Source organism: Diadema antillarum, unplaced genomic scaffold (assembly GCF_040938485.1).
Source record: "Diadema antillarum isolate AM-2024a unplaced genomic scaffold, OU_Dant_1.0 seq00000124_RagTag, whole genome shotgun sequence".
NCBI classification, from domain to species: Eukaryota; Metazoa; Echinodermata; class Echinoidea; order Diadematoida; family Diadematidae; genus Diadema; species Diadema antillarum.
The window spans coordinates 1,745,320-1,757,997 of NW_027271204.1; the positions used below are offsets into that span (position 1 = coordinate 1,745,320).

The window sequence follows — 12,678 nt, forward strand, 5'->3', positions numbered from 1 at the left end:
CAATAAATCAAAACATCCACACAGTAAACAGTCATACATTTGGTTGCAGTCCTTTAAAAAATGTCCCTAGTTGAAAAAAAATATCAGAAGATTAAAATCTTTATACTTTTAAAATGTCCTTTCCTTCTTGAATAATAAAATGTTATGTACAATATCCTCCTTGGAAAGAGGGTGGGCGGGGGGTGGGTGGTGTGGATGGGGAGGGGAGAGGAAAATGGTGATGGGGCAACATTCTTCATCGTCACTTATCTGAGCTATAAAGTGAGTGTGTCTTCTACTCTAGGGAGAGTCAGATAGCATTAAACTCATGTGACATAGAAGGGAAATACACAAGGAGATTATTATTTGAATTAAGATGATAATAACACTGATAATTAGTATTATTTTCATCATGATTATCATAATTATTATTATTGTTTTTGTCATCATTATCATTATCATCATTATTATTATCATTATTATTACTATTTTTTGTTTGCTTTCAAGGTGTTCATGGTTCAAGTTTTTCATGAAATTTATGAAGGGGTGGGGGGGGGGGGCAATGCAGGTTTGGTATGAAGTCTTATTTTGCAAGAAGTGTGATATTGCATGAATGAAAATACCATGCACGCGCAGCTTAGAGGCAAATTGCAATGATGAATTAGCAAGATGAGGTCATGCTGCTCCATCTTCTACTCCTGAACTTGTACATCAATGCATTTATACCAGAAACTATGCAACATCCAGCCCATCGAACTCACACTTATAAGCAGATAGGAGTTCCATATGCAGACATAGGTTGCCATTTACAATTTGTATGTTGGCCGATGGCCCCTTACAAATTTACAATTTTGTAATTCTGATTTGCCGTAAATGTTTGTCTTGCTCTGTGATTTTTTCATCTTTTTTTTTTTTGGGGGGGGGGGGGGAGGCGATGGGAATATTTTGCTGATAGGAGCACTGTTTCATGGAATTTCTGGCCTTGAACAGATTTTGAAGGGAAAATGGGAGGGTGGAAGCTGCGGTTTTCTCTGCTAAGTCTTCCTGTCAAACTGTTTCTCTTCATTTAAAGTAACATACAGTCCCTGGCATTCCTTATGTTATTTGGGAGGGGGGGGGGGGGGGAGAGGGGAGGAAGGGTTAGGGATGGGGTATTCCTCTTACCCCCTTGGTATCGCTAGGGATTCGATAGCATGTTGAGCTGTTACCCTGGGCCCCTGCTGGCTTCATCATCTCTTCCTGCTAGGAAATTTGATTTGAGGCCCCCATGTTGAAAGACTCAGGCAGGGGTGAGAACTCACCTCAGATGAGGGCAGTGCAACACCATTCCGTATGCATGGGACTGGGCTTTGTTGATACTGTCATCAATTGATATAAATCCTTGAACCAATACAGTGGGTCACAGGGTCTATGTGTAGCGAGACTTAACACTGTGAATTTTGCCATTAGTTTGGATGTTTTGTATCTCATTACAACCCCTCATTTTTCATGATGTGGTATGAGGTCGGTTAAACCACACAACGGAATATGAAATGGATTATGACTAGCCAAAAGATTAGTATGTTGTATTGATTTGGCAGAGGATCAGATCAAGAAGGTTTATATGTGTGCCATTGAAGTGTCAGTCAAGCAATTTTTGTCTCTATAATTAGTTTCTATACCAATACTACTGATGTATCTATAGTGAAATAAGTGCAACAAAATATAAGGAGTCATTACCATAAGTGCTAAATTCCATTTCATGAGAAAAGGTTATACTTTGACCAAAAGCTGTCAACTTCACTCATTGTGATTTGCACCTAAGGTCATTGGTTGTGAACCTGTGCTGTATCCAAAGATATGAAAGCAAAAACAAAAGCGGGCTAACATTGTATAAAAGCTAACTTGAATGCCAGATAAAGGACATGTGAAGGTCAGAGAGAGACTAGGGAACATGATCGTTGGTGAGAGCTTGGAGACCAGTGACATCATCGGGGAAGGGACCAATGGGAGAGCCCCAAAGTCCTCTGATCTCAGCTGATGCATTCAATACTTTGCTGACTGACATGGTTGTGACAGAAGGAATGGCAGGTGTGCTTTAAAGTCCATTTTACCTTGGACATTTTGCCCATAGCTCAGCATCAAATGTACAAAGTCAACACATGACCAAATCTGGTATGTGTAATACAAATATGTGCATACATTGCAGTATTGTCTTGCCCAAGTCATTTTTCCAGGGTTGAACTGTAGGGGTTCACTCCAACTTTCATGGAGGATTTGGGATGTAAGGTATTAGCTGATTTGAAAATTTTGTAGTAGGATCATTTGACAATATGCTAATATGTCATCATGATTGTTTTATCTTGTCATATATAGTTGAGAGGTTAAGAACATCAGAAATAAAATAATAAAAAAAAAGAGAGAGAAAGAAGTAAAGCAAATGGACCCATGTGATACTCTGAGTAGTTTCCAAGGTTTTACACATTTTACCTTCGAGTATTTCTCTGCAAAGACAGATTCTATCAGCCTCTGACTGCCATGCAGATTTGACCATGGCTCTCTGACAATACAGAAACTTGCAACAGCAGCAAGTTTTGCAAGAGTGGTCAAACCATGCAAGAATAGAACCAACAAATGAGCCTCCAATTTACTTGCAGCTACTTTAACCCATTCCTTACTGAATTCTAAATTCCCCATAGACTTAATACACAGGCCACCAGGTTCCTGGAGTGAACAGGTTAATTTAGCCTAGATTGTGTCTGTTGTTACCTTCATAAAAGACAGCATTTGAATATTCAAGTCTGCTCAGTTCATAATATTCAGAAAAATTATTTTCAGCCAACAATATTGAAAGGCTTTTGTGACACATAATTTCACCATGTACAGTCCCTTGATCCAGTGTATCATTAGATATGATTAGAGGTATAGTCTAGTCTTCTTTCCAGATCTATGATTTCCCACCATCCAGATGTAATGAAAGTGTGTTGTAGGATAGCTGTCTGACTAGGCACGAGCTGAATAAGGTCAGTGTGACAGGCTTACAAAGTGACTTTGCTATTATTGAGTATTAATCCTGTGTAAGACCACTAGTAGTCCTGAGTGTACTTACACGATCGACAAGTGTCTGTGGGGAAAGCATGTTTTAGCAAAATTGTCTTGTCCTTAGAGAATTGGAGGGGGGGGGGGGGAGGAGAGGGAGAAGAAATGTGTTTTTATGGGTTTTCAATCGTTCCAGTTTGTAAAGAGAGTCAAGTATGGGGTATGGATCCCAGACTATGATTTCCCAATTTGACACCAGGTAAGATGTATAGGCCTTGATATTCCCATCTGAGAGTGACACGGCTGTTTTGCCTTTTGTTTATTCCTTTTTTTGAGCATATGTACGGTTCCCAAAATACCTCAATATGGAAATACAGAACATGTTCCATCCCCGTTTCAATGCTTAATCTGTGCTCGACGGAGTGTTTGAGGGAGATGGAAGGGTAAGATTGGCACCCAGTTGTTGCTCGAGCTCAAGATGGCATCCGCAGATTCTGCTTTTGTTTGCGTCAAACTCCGTTGCTGGTTGTCCGGCGAGATGGTGGTGGACGATAGTGTCCAGGATGCAACGTCCAGGGGTTTCTATGTTAACCCACTTTGTGGTCAGCTCCTTCAAACACAGCAGTGTAAATTTTTAGAAGAGAGCAAAAATTTTGTTTGTTGCAAAGTTGCCCAAGCCTTTACCCGGTATTTCTCTCTCTCCTTTTTCTTTTGTAATATTGCAACCTTCTTTGATTTTCCCAAAATTTCTTGTGTATTCATTTCCCCGAGGCATCATTTGATACAATTTTATAGGTGTCCTGAAGACAAGTTGGTGCTGCACATTGGACATGCATGGGTTTCAAACTGAATCCATTTTGAAATGTTCATCTTCTACACAAATATTCAGATGAAATGGACTGCAATTGCTTTGACAGGCAGTATTTTTATACTCTTGATTGTCTACACTGCATATATGACAAGATTATGTGTCAATATGGCATGGACTGTTTTATGGTACACTTTATCTGGGTTCTTGTTGCTAAAGTCATTAAGTTATAAACTTACGTTTTCCCTGATGAAGACTTGCCTAACATGGCAACAACTAATGCATGACATGGGCTTTCACATACTGAAGTGAATCAAGCATAAGAATGGATGAATTTAATACTGTAGATATACAGTATGTGTTTCATTTTAGGTCTGTATCTAGTTAAATGCGCATATTTAAACGAGTCGTTAATCATCACAGGACCATCTCTTTAAATTACGGCCGACATCACTCGCAAAGTATAGCTGCGAGCAGTATTCCGAGACTGCACAGAGCGGTGCAGTGAAAAGGTGCGTGCAAGATAAAATGCATCCAGAGAAATTTTCCCGGCTTTTCCCTTCTCCTTCTAATCCATCATCAGCTGCGCTTCCTTGCCAACCGGTATTTAGCTCAGGCAGAGTCTTTTGTTGACATCCGCCTCCTCTGAGGATCTTGCTGCCTGTGGGTGGATTTAAAAAAAAATGATGCCAAATTATGCATATAAAGGGATGGAACCTGTGATATTATCTCTGCTATCAAGTATCTTTTAAATGGGAATTGCATACTTGAATGCTTTTTGATTTTTTCTTTTTCAACATGCCTGTGCCTGTTCTCTCTCCCAATAGGAGGCATCGGGAGGTTGTTTGTAGTGGATACTTGTCTTTAGTACTTGAGAAAGCAAAAAAAAAGTTTGTACAAATAGTCAAACAGACATTTCATTTGAGATAAATGTCAATAATTGTCCATCAAAGTCAAAATGAAATGGGAAATTCATCATTGTGTTTGGATAGGTGCCTACATACATTGAGGTTGCATGCCTCTATGCCTGTAGTGTTTAGTGTGTGTGTGCACATGTGCATGCTGTATTTTTGTGTTTTGTGTGTGTTTGGTGTATTATAAACATGTGCAGATGTGATGCAATGGTGTTAGGAAGCAGGAAATGACCTCCAAACCTATGTTACACTCCTTTCACATTGTCAGGAAGCATACAGGGATGTAATGCATTTGTTGGAATGCAAATATACGATTAACACTCTGATAGGTCATGGCACCAGAAAGGTTGACAGGACCAGCTTCTGTTTATACTTAAATTATATGTCATACCCAAACTGAATTGCCTTCATGAATGACCTGTGTTTTGATAATAGGTGGTATAGCAAACAAATGTATACTGCAAGCTTTGAGTAGGGAGGAAATGTGGGTAGAATTATCAAGATATTGTTGCGCAGTTTGAGGGAACATGTTGAGTTCATTTTACATATAATGCAGGATAAATTGGGAGATCAATTTTATACAGATTGGAAGATCAAGGATATATAAGTTTAAAGAAAAATATGGGTTGATGGAGCCATGAGAACTCCATTCATCACTCTTAGTCTCAATTTTTCAAAAACAATCACAAGAAGTTCTTGCATTTTTGTTTTTTTTCTCTGTAATGTGACAGTTTTACTTTGTAAAGCACATTAATCATATGCTTTATGTAAATGTATTGTAATGATGATGGAGATAAGAAAAGGGCAAAGAATACACAATAGATCCAGAGAGATAAGATGGCTAGATGAATTACTAGAGAGGAAGAGAGGGAGATGAAGAGAGGTAGGGAGGGATGAGGGAGGGATGAGGGAGCGAGGGGTGGGAGAGGGGAGGGATAAAAGACAAGAGATTGAGGTATAGGAGGGGTGAGGAAGTGGGCAGAATCCATGAGAAGTAGATCAAGGACTGAAAGAGGCATCTTGCCAAGTGAACTCTTCATTACCGGAGGCTGATGATGAGGATGAAAAAGAAGAGGAAGATGATGATGACGATGGTGACCTTTCAGGCTGTAAACTTGGTGTGAAGAAGACAGGAATTCTTCGCACATCCTTCCTCCTGTCTCTGCGCATCCGCTGAACTCGCTGGAGCAAGTTTTGTGCCAAGATTCTTGCCTCCTCCTCCCCTCCACCCCCCCCCCCCCAAAAAAAAAAAAAAAAAATCAAATCCTGCACACGTTGCCATATAGCCCCTGGATGGTCTGGTGAATATGTTGTTTAATATGCACAATGTTCTGCACTGTAAAAAACACATAACAGCACACAGGCAGAAGTTATTTCATCTTACAATTTGTTTTAAACAGTTTTGCAAAATTCAAGTGATTGGGCATACTACTATCCAGAGTAGGTTGTAGAAGCATCAGTGGACAGAATGAATTTCAAAGAGCTTGTTTAGATACTAAAGGTATGGAATTGATGTCATTGTTTTGACATTAGCTTTTTTTTTTTTTTTTTGGTTATCATGACAGTTTTGATGATAAATGTCATTTTCAAAAGTCCTTTCCTACACGTACATACATGTACATTGTAGTTTCTAGCTGGCCATCATGGAAGTAAATTTGTGAAACTTGTATCTTGTCTGTTTATATTTCATTTTTATCTCCAAGCTACCTGGACTTGTGAACTAAATTGAATAACCCATTCCAAAAAAAAAAAAAAGAAAGAAAGAGAATTTGAACTGAAGAAATTGTGCATAGATTTCATTTGTAGAGTGTCTTGGCATTTTTACTCACCGACTGGTAGCATGATGCTCTGCTAACAGTAGAAAAAGGGGGGAAAAACTTCATAAGTGCTAGGAAATGATAAGCTGCAATATCCTGTCTGAAAGTCTATCTTTTATTGGTTCAGTGTAACTTTTTTTCCCCACTTAAACAAATGAAAGAATGCTGCAGCAGTTTGGAGTTACATTGTATTGTATGGAAATGGGAGATACAGCGAGAGGATTTAAAGAAAGCATGCAAGCCTACTCAAGTCAGCTAGTTTTCTTTTGTCATCCAAGAAGGTAGAAAAGCCGAATAGCTCTATCCCAAACCGTGTAAGTGCCAGTCATTAGTGAAACTTGTGGTGTAGGACTAGTGACGGCTTCTTGGAGATCTAAAAAAAGAAAAGGACTGAAAAAAAAGAGGAAAAATAGCCAAGACAAGCAAACCGGGAGTGTCCAGGCCAACATGTGAATTCCTTTTAGCATACCGCTTTCGGCCCATGTGAGAGGCCGGCTGTGAAAGTGTTGTACACTGTACGACTTGTTCATCAAGTCCCTTGTGAATGAGGCAGGGGTGCGATGGCAGAAATGGAGGTATCCAGCGGACTTGTCGAGATTCTGGACTACTCTGTGTCAGGTGGGACTATACCAGTGACCCTTTTTGTGATACCAGCAGCTCTCCTGCAAACAATTTGATTGCTTTGAATGTCTGTCTTGATCTTAGACCTGATTGTGACTTTAGGGGACATTTGCACTTGTTCTGTTATCAGAGTTATGTGAGGAGATTTCAAGCTGTGAAAAGTTTTTGTTTTGATTTGTTTTGTTTTGTTTTTTTGTCTGGAGTTTGTTTGATATGCATGCAGTGTTACAAATAAGATCTGCTGCATTCTCTTGTTATCTTTCAAAAACTTTTGTGAGGTTTTATACACATGACTCTTGAAGTGTTAGTCTGATAGCATTAACTCTGCCAAGTGGTTTAACTGCGCATCATGCCCACCATGCCAGTAACTGCAGGTTTCATAGGAATACAGGCTGCAAGCTTGAGTACGGCAGAAAGAGTTCACTGCTATGAGCGCAATGCGTACATGAATGCGTGTAGATGTGTTTGTGGGAAATATATCATTGTTTGATGTGATGTGAATTGAGGTGAATGTGCAGGGAAGAGTTCCACATCAGACAAATTCGGCAGCTCTGGATGTGGACAAGATCAGTGACTACAAAACCTGTACTTCCATTATCCTTCTAATAGTCTTTTATCATCACATTCATGAGAATGTCTGTAGCATGTCCTTGAAATGAACATTAACTTAACCATTTCTCTTCCAGAAACGTTAGTTAGTGTATACAATGTACAACGTCATGGGTGTTTTCTGTACCACAATGGGTTTAGTATTTCAAAGCAGGCGCATTCTCACTTTCATGAGATTTAATGCAGGAACCACTCTCTGCAGGGTCCTATATCTACTCTCTATCAGTATCATACTATTACTATATATAGCCTTTCCTTTGTATCAGGCAATGCATTCATGCTATGTAATTTCTCTACTGTGTACACATTCTTTCCAAGTGCCCCTGTGTGCCCCTTGTAAAAAGCAAGGGATTACAACATGCATTCAGAATGTTGAGAAAAGGAGAGAGAGAGAGAGTCGAGCTATAGATACACTTTGACAAGGGATCATGAAAAGCAATTTCGCGAGTTTGATCCTTTCAATGTGTACCTCGTTAATGCTGCAGAGTCTTCACAGGCTGGAATTTGTAGAATAGATCATAACCATTTTGAATGGCAGCAAATATGAATGGAGATGGCTCTGTGAAAGTTAAACCAAAGGCATGATTCTCTCATAAAGATTGTTGTTTTTTCCTTTGAAGGCATAATAAAAGCATAATTTACCATTTGCAGGTGAAACAAAAACCCAGCATTAGTGCTTCAAAATAGTTCTAAAATATGAGTTAGGGATGGAAACAACCAATGTAAAACTTTGAACCAGTATAATCGATGTTAAATATTGTTAAATTTATATACAAAATGTGAACAGTAGTTATAATAAAAGTGTTTCCTGACTAAACCATCTAGTTATGGTTTAGTGAGAAAAAAGGTGATATTTCCTTATATTTAGGCTTTATTGCAAAAGTTTTATATGGTAGGATTTTTGTGATACAACTGACGTACATGTACACATATGCATAAAAAATGATGTCTTGAACATATTTTAAATCACTGTTCCCAAAGGTAGACAGGACCTTTAGAAGGTCTGCAGAGCTGAGAAGATGAAAATCTCTCCAAAATGAAATTATAAAACTGTAGTCACTATAGGAGCATTTCAACAATCTTGTGTAGTGATTTATATATTATGTTGCAAACTAATGATTTTCACTATCTTTCCTTTTCTTTCCTTTTCTACATATATTTCATTTTCATGGATGCTTCTCTGCATACTTCTCAATGGTGCACCACACAACCAACACAGGTGAGTGATGAGTTTTTGTTTCAGTACAAGAACCAAACTTTCTCTTCGAAAGAGATGTTTTGTTGTTTTCGAAGTGCAAAACTTTATGTGTGTTTTGTTGATGTTTTCAATTTCTGCTGTGCGAATATGTCATTTTACTGCCAGTTGAAATGTTCAATGGGTACATAAGTTCGATATACTGATGTGAACACACATTGTTTAGGAAATTTTTAATGTGATTAAAAACAGCAGAAAGGCAAAATGTACATTTTTTTTTTGTGTGTGTGGCTCAAATTAAGCATGTACCAGTATGTAATGAAAAAAAAAACCCTGTCCATCACAAGTGAGACATTTGTAACAATTGCATTGCAGTGTGCGTGTGATCTTTAGAAAAACTGCGCTACTGAAAGAACTAGTTATCAATAGCATGACACAATACATACGACTGACATTTGTAAGCTTTTTCCCCCCTTTTGAACACCAGAGAATGGGTGCTGATTGTGTAATGGGATTGTTCAGTTCAAGTTTATTTCCACAAATTTACTTTAAAAAGATGCAGAGAGACAATCAATTGGAATATTGTTGTTGTTATTTTAAAGATCGAAAGAAGAGAGAGAATTGGAATATTACATACAAACCCAAATTATTTCAGGTGAGTACATAGGCCTACTCATCATAATCAAAAAGTGTGTGATGGAGATTGACATAACAGTTTAATTCTGAGCATGTGCACTAAAATGTATACACACACACAAACACACACACACACATGAACACATAAACACATGAATTGACAGCATCCAGCAAACATGGTCAAGATACTGTAGGTGACATGTTCAATTTCCATTTTTGAAATTATATTAAGATTGCCCAGTTGATTTTGATGCAGCTGCATGTATGTCTGGAGCAAATTTAATCTGCCTTCAGGACTGGCCGTGTAATTTCATTGACGTCTTTCTTTGTCGTATCAAATTCAATAAGCCCATTGCTGCAGAAAAGATTATCTTTTGATGCCCAGCTGCATTGATGTCATTGACAAACATGAATCTATTCTGAAACCATGTATAGATCAATACAATTGCTTGAGGCAGGGCAGAAAATTACAGTAGCCCAGAGACTTGACGTGAGACTAATATCTCCCACTCCCCTTTCTGGATGAATGAGGGGGTATGAAGTGAGGGGAAGGTTTACTGGCTTAGTTGGATTGATCCCCTTTTTGGTGTCCTGTTAAGTATGATTGAGGTATCCGTGTACGCCTTCAGTCGTAGGTGAGCGTAAGTGGAGAATGTAAGAAGATTACAACGATCTCTTAATCCCAGTCTGGAGACAGTTTGTGATGTTTTGTCGGCGTTGGTTACTGTCTTCAGGTAGAGAGTGAATGTAGCTTTCTCGGCACTTGGAAACTGGTAAAATGCCATCAAAAGAAACCCCCAGAGACTCAAATAATCATGAATCACCGTTTCTTATTACTTCCAATTACAAATGTCGTATAAAATGCAAGTACGACATGAAGGTTTGGCATTTAGGAAAATAATTGCTTGGCGCGGCTACGTACATCTCGTCCGCCCACGGAGGAGTGTAATTTACTGCACTCGGTAAGGCATTGGAGCCATGGAGGCGTGATAGAATCACAGCTTGAAAAGTGGCACATAAATTTCATCTCCAGCGTTGTCGCCATATTCAGCCCAAGCTCTGCTTTAGGCGGTAATTGACGCCACTTCGGGGCAGAATAATAGGTAGCACTTCTCAATGGGTCTCCATATTTTTTCTTTTTCAGGTAATAGTGAACATAGTGAGCCCACTTCATTTTGGTGGAGGATGCAGTTGTGTTTGTTCACTCCATACATCAATCCTTTGATTATCTATTTCTTCACTTTATTTCCTTGCTTCTTAACCCGTTGAAGTCTAGTCTCGAGTATTCTTAGGATGGGATGAATGGGAAATGCATGTTGGAGGAAAATCAGTCCATCTTCAACGGGTTAAAAGTAGTTAGGCAGTTTGTAGTAGGCCATATGTTCGAATACAGGTATAAAACACCAGTTCGCTGTTGGGCATGATTGCACAATATGATATATCTTTTGCCTTGAGGGCAGATCACTTGTTTTATAGGGATTGAATAAGTCTTAATTTGGACAGACTACTAGCTCAATGAGCTACGATTGTAGTTTACAAGATGAATGTGCAGTAGAGCTGCAGATATATATGCTAAACTACATGTGTATGTTCATGCCAGTGTGATATATTGGACACGTTGCCCACTGATGTAAATAAATATCCCCGTCTTGGAAGGGGGTGGATTTGAAGTGCAAGCATTCTGATTGAGCCGTCTGGATCATGCTGAGTTGATGCGATCATGCCTTTCCACCACCTGCCTGCAGTTGAGAAATCTCCAGCTCTCGTCTGCACGGATGCCGTCTGCGCGATGACAAGTATTTTGCTCCCAAGACATTGACCTTGATTTTAGGCATGCTCCTCTCCCAGGTTGTTTGTTTTTTACTTTTTCTCTATAAAGAAAATACAGAGGAAAAATATGACAGTTTAATTTTGCACCTTGTGAGTATTTGATGAGACAAACAGATGCTTAAAAAGGGATAGTGTAGTTTTGGTTAAGGTGTGGATTCAGATTTTAACTTTTTTGCGAGATGATTAGAAACCAATAAAGGAAATATTAAAAGAGCGTACAATTTGAAGAGGAATCAAACATTTATTTGCTGACAATTTGTTTTAAAATGGCTGAGATATCTAAAAATAAATGGAAACAGTGGTCCCAATAAAAGCTATGACAAAAAAAAGAGCTTGTCGTGTACCTTTGTATCTGGTGAGGGGCTAGACTCAAAATATGCTAAAAGAGCTTTCCTTGGACAAGTGCATTTATTGTACAATATCAAATTATAAAGAATGTGTGTTTATGCGTGTAGGCACAAACAAACAATTTTAAACTCACTGCCTTGAGGTCAAGCTGAGTGTGTGTGTGTGTGGGGGGGGGGGGGGGGAGATAGGGGGGGGGGAGGCAGAAAAAAACAATAACTCACTGCCTTGAAGTGAGGCCAGGGGGGCATTTCATGAAGCATTTTTGTCCGACAACTTGTCGGACAAATTTGCTTCCAGCCAATCAGATGCAAGGATTTCAGTAGCTTTTAACATTTTGTCAGACGAAATATCTGACAAAACGCTTCATGAAATGCCCCCCCCCCCCCAAGTCAGTGTGTATGTGTGTATATGGGAGATATGGGGGGGGGGGGCAGACAAAACAATAACTCACTGCCTTGAAGTGAGGCTAGGTTTGTTAATTTCTGGTAGGAAGGAAGCCCTGGTCAGCATGTAGAATGACTGTCAAGTCACTCTCACACGCAAGCAAACGCAAATGATGAGACCCTGGGCTGTAATCTCAACCGAACACACTGATTGGGGAAGATTGCAGCAGCGCCACTGCAGTGATATCAAATAAGTCTCACGCTATCATACGGCTATCTGAATCAAAGCAATCCAAGACTAGTCTTCATTCCTTGCTTTCCTGAGGATATTTTTTTTTCATTCTTTCCGACCACTATTAAAATCGGGACGTCTCCTAAAAAGAAAGTACTAGAAGAAGAGCTCCGCAGATTTTCACACTCGAATCTATTCCACACAGGAAGGCAATCAGGGTAAAGTTGAATGTTATGACAAATGAGACTGGTAAACCAGTCTGACACCTCAGGGTTTTAGCTGGAATTC

General features: G+C 39.2%; 1 protein-coding gene across 1 annotated transcript in view; it reads left to right on the forward strand.

The window, feature by feature from the left end:
• Window positions 1-7,096: 7,096 nt before the first annotated feature.
• LOC139727285 (uncharacterized) overlaps window positions 7,097-12,678 on the forward strand; it is a 37,125-nt gene continuing 31,543 nt past the window's right edge. Inside the window, exon 1 of the mRNA XM_071638239.1 lies at window positions 7,097-7,154. Coding sequence (XP_071494340.1) covers window positions 7,097-7,154 — 58 coding nt within the window. The remainder of the gene's footprint in view (window positions 7,155-12,678) is intronic.